This window comes from Mesoplodon densirostris, chromosome 18 (genome assembly GCF_025265405.1).
Source record: "Mesoplodon densirostris isolate mMesDen1 chromosome 18, mMesDen1 primary haplotype, whole genome shotgun sequence".
Taxonomy (NCBI): Eukaryota; Metazoa; Chordata; class Mammalia; order Artiodactyla; family Ziphiidae; genus Mesoplodon; species Mesoplodon densirostris.
Genome location: NC_082678.1, coordinates 7,198,935 through 7,217,228, shown reverse-complemented (window position 1 = coordinate 7,217,228; position 18,294 = coordinate 7,198,935). Strand labels below are relative to the sequence as shown.

Genomic DNA, 18,294 nt, shown 5'->3' with positions numbered 1-18,294 from the left:
ACTCCCGGCTACGCGCCGGCCCCCCGCGCAGCCCCCCTCCCGGGCTCCGCTGCCGCCTCCCCCGCCGCTGCAGCTGCAGCCGCTCGGGCCGCCGACACCGGCATCTCTCGGGCCCGCGCCGAGCCCCCGCCCGGGCCCGCGGCCCCCCCCCTGCCCCGCCCCCAGCCCGGCGGCCGCGCCCCCGGCCCCGCCTCCCGCCCCGCACTGCCTGGGGGCGGGGCCCAGAGGAGCGGGGCGGAGCCCCGGGGAAACAGAGGCCCAGGAGAAGGGTTCTAGCGCGCGGGTGTGGTCTAATGGGCCCCTTTGGGTTTGGGACGTGCTGAACCGGGTTATTTGACTGAGTTGACTTCCTTAGGGATGGGGGAGGGGCAGAGTTCGGGGAAAGTTCTGAGGGGTAGGGTGGGAGCTGCACAAGCGCGAGGTTTGGGCCTTCTGCGTACCACGCGTGAACGCCCGTGTGCTAGTGCGGACACGCGCGGGGGAAGCCATCCACTTTCTGAACAGAAGGGGGCGCGAGAAGGTAGGGGGAAAAAGGGCGTCTTTTTGGTACGGTCTTCCTCCCCCACTCTAAAGTCCCGGCAGGGAGTCTTGGGGATGTATAGGCAAGGACTCCAATACACCCACCCGGACAACGGTGACGCCCTGGCTTTCCGTTCCCATGGCAACGGACGGCCTGGCCTGGGGCTGCGGTGATTTAACCGCGGGCCCGGGCGAGCAGGGAAGCAAGGACTGAGTTTCTCCAGCCAAGCGCAGGGTGGAAAGTTTTGGGGAAGCTGCGTCCTCTGGTGGATGCTTCGGGGAGACGGAGACCGGGACAAAGAAGAGGAAGATAGAACTGCCCAGGGTGACAGCCGTGCTGGAGCCAGAAACAAGCTCTAAAGTCATTTCAGGCTTGATTCGGAGTCTAACAATAATCAAACCTCTGTTTTGCATTTGCATGGCATCTTTTACCGTTTAAAAGCGCTTCTTTAAATAGAGGATACTCGATTTAATTTTATCTTTACCCTGTAAAGATTAACTAGAGCAAGCAACACCATCACCATTTTACAGAAAGGACAATTGAAGCACAGAGCTTTAACAAAGTCAGATGGCTCGGTCACCCTGCTCCAAGTTTGCCACTGCAAGCAAAGAATGGGTCTCATTTGGGTCGTGTCAGAGCCTGAGGAACAACTCGGTTGGGTTCCGCTCCACAGGTGGCTGGCTCCCCACATCTGATGTAAGCTCAGGTTTTGGGATCGTCCTTGTCCCTTAATATATTTTTAGCTTAATTATTATGAATAAGTAAGTAAATTAACTCGTAGTCTTCATGATCCCAAGAAGGACCTCGCGTGGGCCCGTACCCAATAAGCGCCTCCTCTCCACTTCTCGCGCTCGCACCGCACCTGCACGGTGTCCCTGGCCCTTTAAGTCCGCGCTCGAGGCCCCGCCCCCGTCCCGGCGCCCCACCCTCCCGCTGCGAGTCCGCAGCCTTAGCAAGTCCTGACTCGCGCCCCGCCTTCCCCAGCGGTGCACTCTCGGTCCAGCTGTGCGCGCACGTCGAGCGTCCCAGCCATGTCCGCCGAGAGAGAGGTAGCCGAGGCGGCCACCGTGGTGGCGGCGGCCGAGGCAGGGGCTGGAGAAGATGCCTCTTCGCAGCTCCCGAAGGCGGAGGCAGCCGGCGACGCCCAGCCACCCGCGGCCTCCGAGGGGCCCGTCGCCCCTTCGCCGCCGCCGCTGCGCTACCTGGTGCTCACCGGCTTCGGTGGCTACGACAAGGTGAAGTTGCAGACCCGGCCGGCCGCTCCCCCGGCCCCCGGGACCGGCCAGCTGACGCTGCGCATCAAGGCCTGCGGGCTCAACTTCGCCGACCTTATGGCCCGGCAGGGGCTGTACGACCGGCTGCCGCCGCTGCCTCTCACTCCAGGCATGGAGGGCGCGGGCGTGGTGATCGCTGTGGGAGAGGGAGTTAACGACCGCAAGGTGAGCGGGCCAGTGCAAGGCAGGGCAGGGAGAGGCTGCGCGGGCCACGGGGCAGTGGGGCACGAGTGGGAGGGCGCCATAGGTGTGGCAGAGCGGGGGGAAACTGGCGTGAACCCGGGTAGACGGGCATGGAAGACGTAGGAAAGGAGCCTGTGCTCTGAGGCTCCTGGAGAACTGGATTTATATTTGGGGGTGGGAAGTTGAGATGAAGTAATTGCCCCCTCCGCAAACATTTTAATTGTGGCCGCCGCCCCGAAACGGTGCTGGTGCTAGGTGGGTGGGGAAACAATAAGGAGCCTCTGCGCATGCGCACAATGACCTTTACGGCCCCCTCCCACCACCCGTGAAACCTATCCTGTACCCCTGCCCACTAAACACTCCGCGGGTAATTGTGGTCTGTGACTCTGAGTGACGGTCGGTACCCTTTTCCCGCGAGGGAGCCTGAAGAGCTATGTAGTTGGGGTTGGGCGGGGGCGCGGGGCCGTGCCAGAGCCCTAGTCACATGCAGCCCCGTGGTCTGTGGGGGTGTGAGGCGGCCCCTCCCAGAGCTGGGCCTTAGAGACAGGCACGCCCATCATGGAGGAGAGGGAGTCTGCCACCCCTTCCTCCCGCGCACCGGCCTTATACTGCCAGTCTGATCGGGGGGGGTGGGGGTGGGAGTGGGGACGGGGTGGGGTGGGGTGGGGGGCGAGATTGGGTGTCTGGATCTTTGTCTTGGGCTCTCTGTCTCCCGTGACTGCACTGTCTCCTCCTCCGGTGACTCAGCCAGCGGACCACGACCCCGGGCTGCCCTTGGGAACTTTGGGCGGAACCCACCTCTGTCTTCTCGTAGAGGACCCTCTACTCAGAAACCGGGCCGGTGCCCATTTGGACTGGGGAGGGGGGTGTGGCACCGTGAGCAGGTTGGCCCAGCTCTGCCGGTCTGTGACTCCTTTTTGTTTATCATTAATCTTGGCGACAGCCCCAGGCACCGGAGAGTTTCAAATGGCCAACTTTTTGAGAGATTTGGGGTGAGGCCTTTGCACGTCATTTGTTTAGGGGTTTCTTTTCAAATCTGGCCCCTGCAAGAGAGACTCATCAAATGCAGACTTTCTTCTTGCCAGACCTGCGGGTCCCAGAGCTCAGAGCTGTTATTTTTGGATTTATTGTACAGGCATACGTCTCCTTCCTCCTTAAAGGGCTTCTCCGTGGAATCAGCTCTGGCCCCACCCTTTCCACTGACTTCTAAATAATCCTACTCTAAGAAGGTGCTAAGAAGAATTTTTTTTTTTTTTTTTTGGTGGGGGGAGTAATAGTTCATGTTACTGCTGAAGGCCAACCACCTAACCTCTTCTCCCCACACTTTCCGCTTCGTAAATACAGGATATCCTGTCCAGGGTAAGAATATGATGTAAGAGGCTGGATTCGGAGGGGAGAGCCCCCCCCCTCCTGATATCTGGGCTGGGGAAGGGTCATGGGCCTGCCCTGTAATGGGCTGAGGGGTGAGCATTAGCCTGGGTAAGTGGACCTTGTTCTGGGCCAACTCTGCGACTGGCCACCACCTGGACTGACCACTACACTTTCCCCAGCTCTCCTGGGTTATTTCTGAGTCCGCTAGTCCTGAGTCCTGGGGTGGGATGCTTCCATTCCTCAGACCTCATCTCAGGCCAGTGCTTGCAGAGAAAGGTCCTACTCTGCCCTCAGTACTCCTCCTCAGTGGAGTGTGGACATGAAAAAGGATATGTGTGGGAGTCCCATCCCCCTGCCCCATGGATCCCAAGTCTCGTTAATGTACAGAATTCCCATCATTCCTGGCAGGGACCAAGACAGACTCGGATTGTCCTAGAACAGCACCCACACCTCCCTCTCCATGCTCTTCAGAGGACCATGAGAGGCCTTCCTCTGGAGACTGCCCCCTTTCCCCTGTCCTCCCCTTGACCCCAGTTAAACTGGAGGGGAAGGTTCTGTTTCCTTTGCTGCCTTTCCCTCCTGCAAGGAGGCTCTTGTGCAGGTGGCTGAGGGTGTGGGGAAGGGGAGGGGGATGCCTTTTCCTGGTAGGTGGGATTGTGTGGCTCTCCTTGGCCATCACTCCTCCCCCCAGTCTCTGGGTGAAGCTTCTTTCTGAGCCCCCAGTGGCGGCTCAGATCCTGCTCCTGAGGTAACAGCCCTAACTGCTCAGAGACCTTTACCTGCGCTTCGGGATGGCCCTTACAGCATACGGCCCTCTTCCTTCAGTTAATGGATTGGTGACCTCCCCTCCTTGCTTCTGATATTGTCATCATTGTTGTCCTTATTAGTAGCTAACACTACGAAGTTCTTAGTATGTGTCAGACATTAGGCTAAAAACCACTGAATGGTTTTTTGCTACTTAATCCTCATTAACTGCCCTGTTTTACAGATAGGAAAACTGGGGCTCAAAAAGGTTAGATAATTTTTATTTGCCCAAGGTCATAGTGTCAGTAAACAGTGGAGCCCTTTTTTTTTTTTTTTAAACCAAAGCAGTGTGGTCTCTTCACCAATATTTCATGCTGCCCTAACTGTAAGCTTCTTGCATTCAGGGATCTTACACAATAATAAAGTGTAAGATCTGTAAAACGGAGGTAAGGATAGTATCTTCCTCAGGGGGCTGACGTGAGGACTGAGTGTTTCTATGCAGAGCATTTACAGTAGGGCCTGGCCGTTGGCAAGCAGTCAATAAATGTAAGTTATTGATGACGTTATTATCACTATTGTTCTTATAACCATTACCGCGAGTACTGCTGCTGCTTGTGCCATTTCCTCATTGCCAGGAAGAGGGCCTTGTGCATAGTTAGAAGGTCATCAATTACCAGTGGGTGAATGAACGAGTGAATGAATGATGCTCTTTTTCCATTCTTTTTTTTTTTTCTTTTAAATTAAAGTATAGTTGATCTATAATGTTGTGTTAGTTTCTGCTGTACAGCAAAGTGATTCAGTTTCTTTTTCCATTCTTCAAGGTAGGGGACCGGGTGATGGTGTTGATCCGGTCAGGCATGTGGCAGGAGGAGGTGACTGTGCCTTCGGCCCAGACCTTCCTAATGCCCGAGGCCATGACCTTTGAAGAAGCTGCTGCGTTGCTGGTCAATTATATCACAGCCTACATGGTCCTCTTTGACTTTGGCAACCTACGGCCTGGCCACAGCGTCTTGGTACACATGGCTGCAGGTGACAGGCACCCTCCATTTATCCCCTTTCTTTACCCCACCCAGATCTCCTTCCAGGCCTCTTCCCTGCTGCTTGTCTGGACTGTTGTCATGGCAACAATAGCTGCCTCGGCCTATGGTGCCCAGAGGCCTCTGCAGTGTCGTTGCCGTGGTAACATTCAGGCACCAGGTCCAGCCTGGTGTGCTATCCGTAGCAACGTGCCCTTGCCCAGCACCCCCTCCTTACCAGCCACCTTCCCCCCAATTCTCAATCTTGGAACTTAGACATGGGATGGTGGGAGAAAGCCTCAAGATGAGCCCAGGCAAAATGAAGGTGATGGGCTGGATCCTTGAGAGGTGAGAATGGAGAGTGGTGGCTGGACGACTCTACATCCCCTGCTTATGAAAGTGTCTTGCTTTAGGGGGTGTGGGTATGGCTGCTGTGCAGCTGTGCCATACAGTAGAGAATGTGACGGTGTTCGGAACGGCCTCAGCCAGCAAGCATGAGGTGCTGAAGGAGAGCGGGGTCACACACCCCATCGACTACCACACGACTGACTACGTAGAAGAGATCAAGAAGATCTCTCCCAAAGGTGGGGTCAGGGAGTGGGAAGGGGTAGGATGGCATGGGACAGGGAGGGGGATCTCCAGATCTGTGGATCCTAATGCTGTTCCTGGGCCCCCTACTTTGTGACAGGAGTGGACATCGTCCTGGACCCTCTGGGTGGGTCAGATACGGCCAAGGGCTACAACCTCCTCAAACCCATGGGCAAAGTAGTCACTTACGGTGAGTTAGTGGGCCGGGGCCGGAGGGGGAGTTAGGGGAAGCAGGGTGGGGTCTGAGGGGTAGGATATAGGGGCCCGGGGCTTTTGAATGCAGAAGGGACAGAGACTCCGGTGCTCTGTAGGAAGCATCACGGTTAGGATGGTGCTGGATATTGAATTCGGATTGCTCCCTCCTGGGCGTAGCTGCTGTCCCTCTCGTTCATGAGTCATAGCAAATTCTGTTCTGTGTGTTCTTGTTTGGGGATTATTCCTGATGCAGTATCAACCAGTCTGCCTTCCTGTCCTACCTCCTGGGCTTCTTGGGAAAGTTGCATTTCCATTTTAAAAACTACTTCACACCAAAAACAAATACATAAAGCTTAGAGCAATCTTTGAGTCAGCTAGAGTCCATCTGGGCCAGGTAGCCAGCAGGTGGGAGGTTCTCCTACCACTCCCGGGTGCCGGTATGGATAATTGTAAGGGGCCCGCAGGGGGCAGATGAGCCTGGATCCAGACACACAGGGATGTGCCTGGCACCTGGATTCACAGGCTGTGTCTCCTCGTCCCTCAGGAATGGCCAACTTGCTAACGGGCCCCAAGCGGAACCTGATGGCCGTGGCGCGCACATGGTGGAATCAGTTCAGCGTGACAGCTCTGCAGCTGCTGCCGGCCAACCGAGCCGTGTGTGGCTTCCACCTGGGCTACCTGGAGGGCGAGGTGGAGCTGGTCAGCGGTGTGGTGACCCGCCTCGTGGCTCTGTACAACCAGGGCCACATCAAACCCCACATCGACTCCGTGTGGCCCTTCGAGAAGGTGAGTGTGATGGCCCTGCAGGGAAGGCCTGGTAGGACCCGTGAAGGCTGGGGTCCCTAGGGGAGGAGTCCTGGGAGGAGGAGGGCTGACTCCTTTAGGCCGGCTCCCTGGACGGGCCGAATGGCGCTGGGAGCAGAGTCTTGTCTTCCTCTCCAGGTGGCGGATGCCATGAGGCAGATGCAGGAGAAGAGGAATGTGGGCAAAGTCCTCCTGGTGCCTGGGCCGGAGAAGGAGAACTAGGCAGGGGGCTGGGAGACCCTCAGGGCCCGGGGAAGAGAGAAGCTGGGAAGCCACGTGCTGTTGGCCACCAGACCCTCGCGGTTCATCCTCCATCACAATGCGCTGCCCTCTTTCCCCCCAAGGTCGCTGCGGTGATGTCCTCTCCCCTGTCCTGTTCTTTCTCTTTAGTCAGGGCTTCCCCCTCCCCGCTTCCTGCCCTCTGAAGAGGTTGGGAAGTGACCACTTGGATGTCTGGGCCCTGCCAAGGGGACAGGGAGGGTCAGAGGGAGGCCGGCCGCTTCCTGCCCCCACCCTTTCCCCGGGCCTCGCTGTGCTGCTTTTGTGCCAAGGTTAGCCAATCCCTTCCCGTCCTGTTCCCTGTGCTTCCGCCTCCGCCTCGTCTCCCCTCCTGCCCCCGCCCCACACCTCCCCAAAGAATCGAAATGCCAGCTCAGGATATGGGGCCAATCTGTGTGAATCCAGCAATGTCCCTGTGTCGCCCTAGTGTCCCTTCAACCCGGGCCAGCCAGCGCCCACCTTGTTGTAAGACCTCGTCCTCTTGTCCCCAATTTCTCGAGCACAATCGGCTTCTCCCACCTCCAGGGGTTCTGCCACTCTCCAGCAGGGGTGCCTCTTCCAGCAGGGGCGGGAGTCAGACCTGCTGCCCTGGGTCACCACGCTATGGGAGGGACACGGAGCCCCCTCCCCTTCACTGAGTTCTCTGGATTTGTTCTCAGTGCCTTAGCAATGGAAAGCTTGCTCGTGTGTGTAGGGGTCCCTGCCCCACACCTCCTCCCCGCGTCCTCCCCAGTGCCTTCCTTGTTCTGCTGGAGCTGGGGTTTCGCTGCTCCCCAGTCCCATAGCACTGCCAAAAATCTGTGTGTGTGCCGGTGTGTGGGGGGCCAGCCCCTAGCCTCCGGGGGCCTGTGCCATGTCCTGTCTCTGGGGCTGTCATTCCTCTATGGTGGTTGAGGCGAAAGAGGCGGGGAAGTTTTCTCAGCCTTGCAGCTAAGTGTGGCACTTACCAGCCAGAGCTCTGAGAGACGATGCCAGCTGTCTCTTGTTCTGGGACCAAAGTAAAAATCGAAGCACGTCCCCCATGTAGTCACGGAGGCCCACTGTCTCCTCAGAGCAGGGAGGCAGCTTTTCAGACTCAGCCCCAAACTTTGTTTACATGGGTGGGGAGATGGAACACGGGGGTCAAAGCGGAGGTTTAGGACCTGGGCCACGGGAACCAAAGTGGGGACTTCCCGGGGCTAGGGGTGTAAGTCCCTCTGCCCTTGGATCTGGAATGCGGGCGGGTTATTGCCCAAGCCACTGCCATTGGGAGGTGGGGGGAGGGGCTCAGCCTCTTCATCATCTGAACGAGGCCTAAATGTGTGAAGTGCGATTTTCACTTTTGTGTACCCACTTTTGTGTACCCACCCCGTTACCGTTACCGAAGCTGCCTTTGTGTTTGTGTCAATAAAAAGCCAAACCCTGGGTCCTGGATGTTGCCTCTGAGAGTGGAGGGGCAGGGGAGCTTGTGGAAGGCCAGCGCTGCTAGTGGAAGGCTAGGGTTTCTCCCTCCCCCCAGCCTTCTTCCATGGCCTAATCGGGTTTCCTTTCTTGAAACGAAATGAGGAAGAAGATCATGCAATGCAGGCACTTTTACTGTTCTCGGGGCAGCGTTTCACAACTCGCAGTCCCTCCTGCCGTTGACCAGCATGACCTCCCTCGCCTGCATATGCGTCCAACCCCAGCCTGGTCTGAGGACCTTGGCAGAGGGGCGGGGTGGCGAGCAGGGCAGGCTCCTAGCCCAACGTGGCAGTGAAGGCCGCCAGGCCCTGCTGTCCCCGGGGCGTGACTGTCACGGCTTCCACCTCCCCGCCCCCACGGGTGGGCTTCTGGAAGTGGATCTCCAGGACGTCTTGTAGGTCCGGGCCATCCAGGACGTCGGGAATGTTGAGCACCAGCACCGAGTGGGGCACTGGCAGGGACCTGACCTGGAAAAGGAGCCGGGAGGTGGGCAAGGGCTCGTGCAGGTTGGGCTGGGGGATCGGGGGTCGGGGGCAGAGGTCGGGGCAGGTGGCGACCGTGGGAGTATGGGAGGGGCAGGAGGCCTGGAGAGGTTGGCAGCCGGTAGGTCAGTGGGGTTTCGGGGCTGTGGTCCTTCCTTGGGCAAGTTTCTGGCAGGCAGACAGGTTAGCGGGTCCAGTCCCCATCTTCCACCTTCCCACTTACCTCAGCCTTCTGGATCTTTCCACTCATGTAGGGAGAGACTCTCAGAGGGAACTGCTGCTTACCCAGTGGCACTGTGAACTGGCCCATCTGGCACAGGTGCTGGGCCACTGCAGGGACAGGGAGCGGGGGACCTTCAGCATCAAGGGCTCCCCCCTCCCGTGGCCTGGTGCCTCTGCTCTCGTCTCGACGACAATCCCCTTACCTGTATCCTTAGCGAAGCCCAGCATGACACTGCCTTGCAGCAGTTCCCGCGTCTCCACATCGCCACCCCCGTTCTTGCTCTTGCCAAAGAAGATCTCCAACTTGTCCAGCAGCTCCTCCTCACTTAGCTTAAGCCCGGCAGGAAACCCACTGACCAGTACTCTCTGTTCATTCATCTGGCTGGACACCTAGGGGGAGGCAGGAGGGAGTCATCCCAGGCCCACCCCACTCCCTTGTGCCCAGGTGCATGGGGCCCCGTGCAGACCCCAGGACCCTGCCATTCTGTCACCTGGATGGTGGTCAGCATAGGCAGCTCCAAGGGCTGGACCTGCACCCGCAGTCGGAACGCTTCCACATTGATCGTGTGCTCCGTTTGCTGCAGCACCTGCTTGGCCACTGGGTGGGGGAGTAGGGTCAGTGCTTAGGAAGCCTCCCAGCCTCCCTCCCAAGGTTTCCCGGAGCTCACCACTGGGGTCATCAAAGGTGACCAGAGCAGAGCCTCCAGGCAGAGGGTAACAGATCCGCACGTTAGAAACCACAGACTTGGCCGTTTCCTTGCCCTGCTGAATGTCTCCTCGGAACTCCAGGGGGGCCTCAGGCACTGGGAATGGGACCTGGAGGTGGGGGAGGAAAGGCTGATGCAGATTCCAGGGTTGGGAGAGCGCCCCACTCCCAGGAGGAAAGCACCCCCAATTACATGCCACTGATGCTGAGTGCCAGGGATGAATACTGAAAGAAGAGCTGGGTAACTAAGTGGATGAATGTGGGTCAAGCATGTACTGGCACTTTACATACAAAATTTTAGTTTGCCCTCACACAAGCCTGTGAGGTAGGTAGCTCCACTTTACAGAGAAGCAGACAGGTTCAGAGAGTTCAAGTAACACACTCGAGGTCACACAGCAAGGAAATGGCAGAGCCAGTAGTGAAACCAAGACCTCCCCAGCTCTTTCTACCAGGCCACACCCCCTCCCAGCTTACCTTGTCTTGGGGGTTGTCCCTGAGCTTCCTTTTCAGCTCCTGTAGCCTGGTCTTTAGTTTGGCCTGTTCCTCCTGAAGGGCTTGGAGGGCCTATTGGAGCAGAAGGGAACAACCAGACATCCGCCTGCCTCTCCAGAGAATGAATGAGCCAGGGAAAGGGGGCCGCTATTCTGGACACTCCAGGAGCAGAGTTGATGCTCAGCCCGAGAACAACCCAACCCCTTCACCCTGCCCTGGGCTTGTCTTGGCCCAGCCTGGCTGCCCCCATCTCAGCTGCTTGAAAGGCAGGAGCCTTTGCAGCAGCCACGGCTGGGTCATTCCTGGAGACCTAGAGTTTAACAAACACTGATTGAGCTCCTGCTCTGAGGTACTGGGCACGACACAGGCAGTAGAAGAAAAGGGTCCAGCGCTTAGGCCTATATAAAACGGTACTCAGGGGACTTCCCTGGCGGTCCAGTGGGTAAGACTGCGCTCCCAAAGCAGCCTGTGTGGGTTCGATCCCCGGTCGGGGAACTAGATCCCTCATGCGTGCCACAACTAAGAGTCCCGTATGCCGCAACGAAGATCCCGCATGCTGCAACGAAGACCCAGCACAGCCTAAATAAATAAATAAATATTTCAAACAGACAAACAAACGGTACTCAGGACAGTGCACAATCACACGACTGATGGTGGAGGAGAGGCTGATGGTGGAGGACAGCAGGAATTTGGAGGAGGGACCGTCCCAAAGCGGTTACCACCACTAGGGAGGCCTCGAGGAGTAGTAGGGGCTTACAGTTGCAAGATGTCATAAGACTATCAGCTAACATGTGCTAAGCCCTTTATATGGATTATACCACTCACGTCTTGCAACAACCTTATGAAATAAACACCCTCTTCTTATTTTGCAGATGAGGCAACGGTAGCCCAGAGAGGTCAAGTGACTTCCCCGAAGTCATCTGGCCCTCGGCAGTCTGACCTCGGACTCAATCTATGCTTTACAGTGAAGAAATCAAACTCAGAGCAGGGGAGTAATTTACCCCACATCTCCCAGCTTGTCCCTCGACTGCCACCCTTTCTGCTGTACCAAGCAGCCTTTCAGGCCGGGTGTGATTTGGAGCAGATCCAGAGAGAGCTGACAAATGGGCAGGGGAGTGACACCAGGGATGGGAATAAATGCACCTTTGTTTGTGGGATGGAGAGCTCACCCTGTGGTTGGAAGCCTGACAAATAAGGTCAGCTCAGGGAAGTGTGAGCTCACTGGGGAGGACGGGACTCTGTCCTGGCCATCTCTGTGTCCCAAGTGTTCAGCAGAGTCCCTGGCACAAAACAGGCATTCAGTAAACCCGTGTTGAATGAATGAATGAAGTGAGTGAATGAATGAAGTGAACAAATGACAGAACGGGAACATATTACAGTGGGCGTTGAATAATTCAGTGTGAGTTCACTCTATTTTAAGCAGAAGAAAACTAGGGCTTGATCAAATAATGCCGGTTAATGTAGTGAGAAATAATCAGTGACTTTCAGGGTCAGTTACATGACATCAGTGAGTCAGGGGAGCGGGTGCAGTGTGATACGGAGAGGTGGGGACTCTTACATCCTGCAGACAGCATGTTCCAACTAAAGTGGCAACCCCTTCTCAGCTCTAGCCAAGTTTTTTCACATGGAATGTGGTCTCAGTATCCTATATCTTCCCATTTCTAAGGGAAACCAGAAATCTGGATTTTTATTTGAAAAAGATGGCTTGATTTTAAATAAATATGAAAAAAAAAGTTGGATTCAGTCTTTAGTCCATCCTTTTTACTTCTGCTTTAAATCTTGACCTAATTATACATATTGTTTGAAAATCTAGTAATTGGCAATGCTATTCAATAAATAGCTTTAAATAAATAAATTTTTAAAAGCTTCATAAATACAGTTTAAAAAAAACGTCCATCCACTGGTGAATGGATACAAGGAAAAACAAACAAGCAAACAAATTCAAGCCAGAGAGTTTATCAGTGGGAAAATGGGGAACTGGTGAAGATTTCTGAAAGGGGGAGTGAGGTGATGGACACAGTGTTGAAAAGAGCACAATCCGGTCATCAAAAAATGGACAGAAAACCTAAATAGACATTTCTTCGAAGAAGACATACAGGTGGCCAACAGGCACATGAAAAGATGCTCAACATTGTTAACTATTAGAAAAATGCAAATGAAAACTACAATGAAGTATCACCTCACAATGGTCAGAATGGCCATCCTCTGTCTATAAATAATAAAAGTCTGGAGAGGGTGTGGAGAAAAGGGAACCCTCCTACACTGTTGGTGGGAATGTAAATTGGTGCAGCCACTATGGAAAACAGTATGGAGGCTCTTTTAAAAAATAAAAATAGAGTTACCACATGATCCAGCAATCCTGCTCCTGGGCATATATCTGGAAAAGATGAAAACCCTAATTTGAAAAGACACATGCACCCCAATGTTCATGGCAGCACTATTTATGGTAGCCAACACATGGAAGCAAGTTAACTGTTCATCAACAGATGAATAAAGAAGATGTTATATATATATATGTGTGTACACACAGAGACACACACACACACACACTGGAATATTACTCAGCCATAAAAAAGAATGAAATAATGCCATTTTACAGCAACATGGATGGACCTAGAGAGTACCATACTCAATGAAGTAAGTCGAGAAAGACAAATACCATATGATATCACTTATATGTGAAATCTAAAAAAAAAGACACAAATTAATTTACAAAACAAAAACAGACTCACAGACATAGGAAACAAACTTATGGTTACCAAAGGGGAAAAGGGGTGAAGGAGGGATAAATTAGGAGTCTGGGATTAGCAGATGCACACTATTATGTAGCAAATAGATAAACAAGGATCTACTGTATATAGCACAGGGAGCTATATTCAATATCTTGCAATAACCTGTAACAGAAAAGAATCTGAAAAAGAATACATATATGTATAAGTGGATCACTTTGCTGTACACCTGAAACTAACATAACATTGTAAATCAACGATACTTAAAAAAAGAAAAAAAAAAAGAGCTGGCAGTGACAGCAGGATGAACTGGAGCAGCAGGCACTGAGGACAAGAAGCCCAGATCTGCGGCTCTAATGCTCACAGACGTGACAGGAGCCGACCTGAACCTCTGGCACTTGCACAAGGAGCACACACAGATGAGTACATCTCACGAGGAAAAGCTGCCAGACTCCGGATGCTGTATTAAAGCGACAGAGGGGACAGACTGGAGAGACGATGCGACACTGAGGTTGCAGACTTGGGTGTCCAAGGATTTGGTAAAATGTCGTTGACCCAGCAGGCAAGGGAAGAGAGCCAGTAGTTACTGGGGACCTGCTAAGTGCCCGGCACAGTTGGACTCCATCCCATTTAAGCATCACAAAACTGCCTCCTGTCTCCAACTCCCAACTGAAACTTCTCTGTCACAGACTTCTTAAGGACAACACAGGCTGATTGTACTCACTTAGTTGAATTCAACTATACATGCTATTTATTTACTTAACGAACATGATAACTTGGTCTCTAAATGCAAGCCAGTATCCATCTGGTACTCAACTGAAAAAAAAAAAAGGGATCCGTTTTACACTGAGCTCATTGAGAGACTGTAAATTCTGGATACTTAGGGGTGAGTTAATGATTTGAGGTTCATTTGACTATATGCATTCTTCTGCCTTACTTGCCAAGTTTAGAACCTAACCACCCCTAAGATAAAATCTCATGCTACCTGTGTTCATCGTAGCAGTACTGAGAGACAGTGTGATATAGCAGTTAAGAGCACAAGTTCTGGGGCCAAAGCTCTGGGGCTTATATTCAGCTCCTCTTACTACTGCCAAGACAATGGGCAAGTTATTTAACTCTCTGTGCCTTGGTTTCTTCATCTGTAAAGTGGGAATAGCAAATTTCTACCTATGTATAATTTTATTTGGAAAAGTAGTTCCCGGCATATGATGAGTGCTATGTTAAATGTTTTGTATTTTAATAATCCCCATTTGATAGTTGAGGAACCTGAGGTTCATCAAGGTTAACTAATGGTGGGAGTTCCCTGATGGCCTGGTGGTTAGGATTCCAGGCTTTCACTGCTATGGCCTGGGTTCAATCCATGGTCGGGGAACTGAGATCCTGGAAGCCACGTGGTGTGGCCAAAAACAAAAAAAAACCCACAAAAAAACAAAACCAAACAAACAAACTAATGGGCCAAAGTTAGCCAAACCCAAGGCTGTTGAAGACAGCGTCAGGGACAGGACTTGGTGGATCGGACTCTGGGTTAGAACAGTATGTGGTAATGGTACAAGCCAAGAGGATGGAAGAACTCATTCAGGGACAGAGCCCTTAAAAATGTGATCTTTGAAGATACCTAGTCAGGGGTCAGGAAAGATAAAGGAATGCAGAGAAGAAAAAGAAGGCATGGGGACTTCCCTGGTGGTCCAGTGGATAAGACTCCGTGTTCCCAATGCAGGGGGCCTGGTTTCGATACCTGGTCGGGGAACTAGATCCCACATGCATGCCGCAACTAAGAGTTCACATGCCACAGTTAAGAGTCCGCATGCCGCAACGAACATCCCATGTGCCGCAACTAAGACCCGGTGCAGCCAAAATAAATAAGTACATGTTAAAAAAGAAAAGAAAAAGAAGGCCTGGGCAGGGCCAGGGCCAGGATTAGATAGCATCATAGACACAAAGGAAGAGGAGTGATGAAACGGAGGCAAAAGAAAAGGAGGGCTACAGGAAGTCCCCTCCCTCATTTGCTTCCTTATTCACTCATGCAATGATCAGCTATCAGGCATCTACCATGTGTCGGGCCCTGTGCTAGGCTCTGGGGATACAGTAGTGAACCAAACAGACAAGACCTCCCTGTGGAGTTTACATTTTAGGGGATGAGCCAGATAATAAACACAATAAATAAGTAAAATCTGCAGTATGTTAGTGATAAGTGTTATGGACAAAAACAGAGAAGGGAGGACGGAGAATGTTGGAGTACAGTTTTAACTGGGGTGATCAGAGTAGGCCTCGTTGAGATATTTGATCCTATCCTTGCAGGAGATAAAGGAGTCAGCCGTGTGTATATGTGTGGGAAAGTTCTATGCAGAGGGGGCGGCAAGTGCAAAGGCCCTGAGGTGGGAGTGTGTTGTATGTATTTGAGGAACATCCAGGAGACCAACGGGGCTGGAGCAGAGCGAGTGAGGGCGGGAGTGGTGGGAGACAAAGTCACAGAGAAAACAGAGGGGGGCCATGAAGGGCCCTTCACATAAAGTGAGGTGGGAGGCTGCAGGCAGGCTGAAATGCCACCAGGGTAACTTGGCCGTTGTGTGAACAGACTGATGTGGGGAAAGGGCACTAACAGGGAGACCACTTAGGAGGCCATGACAGTGTCCAGGTGAGCAATGCTGACGGCCTGGCTCAGGTGGCAGCAGTGGAGGGGGTGAGGCGCGGTCAAGAGTTTAGACTGATGGAGGGAATTCCCTGGCGGTCCAGTGGTTAGGACTCCACACTTCCACTCCAGGGGGCACGGGTTCAATCCCTGGTTGGGGAACTAGGATCCAGCAAGCCGTGCAAGCGTGCCACACACACACACACACAAAGTTTAGATTGATTCAAGTTGCTGATGGATTGGAAGTAGGATGTGGAAGAAAAGAGACGAGTGTGATGACACTAAGCTGTTAGGCTTGAGCAACTGAGGGGAAGGAGAGCCATTTGCCGAGATGGGAAATACGTTGGATGGAAGAGATTGGGGTTTACTTTGAACATATTAGGGATGAAGTGCTTACCTGACATCCCAGTAGAGACGTAGAGTGGTGGTTGCCTCTATGATGTGGCATCCAGGGAAGGGGTCCAGGCCATGAGTATAAATTTGAAAATTATCCAAGCAGAGATATTTAAAGTCACAAAATTAAATGAGATCAACATGTAGAGGTCCAAGGGCTGATTTCTGGGGCAACCAACACTAAGAGATCAGGGGAACAAGGAAGCACCAGCCGAGGAGAATGCAGAGGAGGGGCTGGTGAAACCTGAGGGGGAGCAGGCATGAAGAACACCACGGTTAAGGCAGAGGAGCCCGCAGCTGTGCCCATTGCTGCGAACAAGCCTTGTGCCAGGAGGCATGAGAATGACCGCTGAGATTGAGCAACAAAAAAACAGTCCTGCTTATCACAGGAGATGGTCAGTTCATGCACAAGGATGATCACTGTAGCCTTGATTACAATGGAAAAAAAAAAGAAATCTACATGTCCAACAAGAAACAGCTAAGTATAAAATATTTAGCAATTAAAAGACAGTAATAAAGAGCATGAAAAAGTGCTCACAATAAGCAAAAAAAGCAAAATATAAAGCTGCCTATAAATACATTCCCTATTCTGTTGATTTAAAATGTTTTAATTCATGAGGATATTTATTAATGCATAAAAATTCTGGGAAGATAGACATCACGATGTCATTAATAGACTCCGTCTCTCAATAATGACTTTACGGTGATTTTTTAAAAATACAGTTTCCTGAACCCACCTTCCTTCTTTCCTTTCTAATATGTAAAGGCCCTTTAAGAGAGCACTTTTAGCAGAGTGGGAGGAGTGAGGGGTGGCTGAACTGGGGAACTGGGGATATGAAGAGGTTGGCAATATTAACAATAATGAACATGTACTGAGCACTCAGTAGGTGCCAAGCAGCGTGCTCAGTTTTTACTGTGTATTTTAGGGATTGTTTAATTCTGGCAGGGAGGTATTCTTGTGTGGAAGTGTTACTATCATTCCCACCAAATAGATAAGGAAATGGGGCTTAGATTGTAAACTTTAGAGAGGCTAATAACTTACTCCGGGCCACACAATTGGAGGAACCAGGATTTGGAACCAGGCAGGCTGGCCTCTAGAGCCTGTGTCTTCCTTCAACATTTGAGGGGCAAATGAAAAATTTCCAAGCAAGAGATCTAGATATTTGTAACAGACGGGGTAGTATCAGGGAGAAAGACTGAAGAAACTAGGGAAATGAGATTCATTCACTCAACAGCTGTTTACTGAGCGCCTACTGCATGCCAGGCACTGTGCTGGGCACCGGGGATCAAGGGTGAACAGGCTGAGACAGAGGACCAGCCCGCAGAGGGCTTAGTCTAGCACGAGCAGGGGCGATCAGGGGTCGGGAAAGGGGGGGCCACAGCAGACAGGGGGAAGGTTAGGTCTCAGAAGAGTAACACTTCTTCCCCTCGCCCTGAAGAGAGGGCAAGGTGACATTTAGATGGAAATGTAAGGAGGAGAGGAACTTGTTGAGGAAGATCTCAGGAGATAAAGGTGTGAGCAATTCTTAAACTTTTTGGGGTCACAGAACCCTTTGAGTAGCTCATCAAAACGATGGATTCTTTCTCCAGAAAAATGCACATCCACACAAGGAATTCATGGTCCCCTGAGATACAGGTTATAGAACTGTGTCTGAGGCAATGGATTAGGGGACCAGCTCCCTAGTGGAGAGGTCATCCCAGCCGTCTCTCCCCACACCTGTAGCAGGTCTAAGAGATGGGTAGGGAGAGGGTTGCCTGCCAGGCCCTGGGATACCTGTAGATTCCTGGCCAAGAGGAGCATTCCTCTTGGATTCTCCCCACCCCCAAGACCCTCCTCTCACCATCATGGTCTAAGGTCCAGTTAGCAAGGGCTGAGGCTTCAGAGCTGGCACCAAGTGGCAGGGTCCAATGCGACTCAAGTCTTGCTTGCACTTTGAGGAGTTTTGGTCTCCCCAGCAGAGCCTGAAAGACACTTCTTACGGTTCTTATGCAGCCTCTTTGCTTTCACTTTCATTTCAGTAAAGTCCCTGCCCTTCCGTACTCCACCCCTGGGTGGCTTCCTGGTCTTCGAACTTCCCCCAGCTGTGAGGCCTCAGGGGAAGTTACCCTGCAAGCAACTACGAACTGAATGCTGGCCCCAATCAGCCATTCATCCCCAACCTAGCAAACCCAGCACAGGCCTATTGGTTCAATTTTGTCTGCTTTGTTAATGGCTATTTCCCAAGAG

The 18,294-nt window shown here is 52.7% G+C and overlaps 2 protein-coding genes across 2 annotated transcripts; one reads left to right on the top strand and one right to left on the bottom strand.

Annotated features, from left to right (window-relative positions):
* The first annotated feature begins 1,475 nt into the window (after positions 1 to 1,475).
* VAT1 (vesicle amine transport 1) lies at positions 1,476 to 8,378 on the top strand. Its single transcript, XM_060082304.1, has 6 exons — positions 1,476 to 1,959; positions 4,914 to 5,121; positions 5,522 to 5,692; positions 5,797 to 5,886; positions 6,436 to 6,677; positions 6,834 to 8,378. Exons 1-6 carry the CDS (start codon positions 1,552 to 1,554, stop codon positions 6,915 to 6,917), a joined length of 1,203 nt encoding a protein of 400 aa, XP_059938287.1. The 5' UTR covers positions 1,476 to 1,551; the 3' UTR covers positions 6,918 to 8,378.
* Positions 8,379 to 8,539: 161 nt separating this feature from the next.
* On the bottom strand, positions 8,540 to 18,091 carry IFI35 (interferon induced protein 35). The gene is made up of 7 exons (XM_060081506.1): positions 17,909 to 18,091; positions 10,299 to 10,388; positions 9,787 to 9,934; positions 9,610 to 9,716; positions 9,322 to 9,508; positions 9,120 to 9,226; positions 8,540 to 8,881 (listed from the first exon to the last, which is right to left on the bottom strand). Exons 1-7 carry the CDS (start codon positions 17,912 to 17,914, stop codon positions 8,690 to 8,692), a joined length of 837 nt encoding a protein of 278 aa, XP_059937489.1. The 5' UTR covers positions 17,915 to 18,091; the 3' UTR covers positions 8,540 to 8,689.
* Between the last annotated feature and the right edge of the window lie 203 nt (positions 18,092 to 18,294).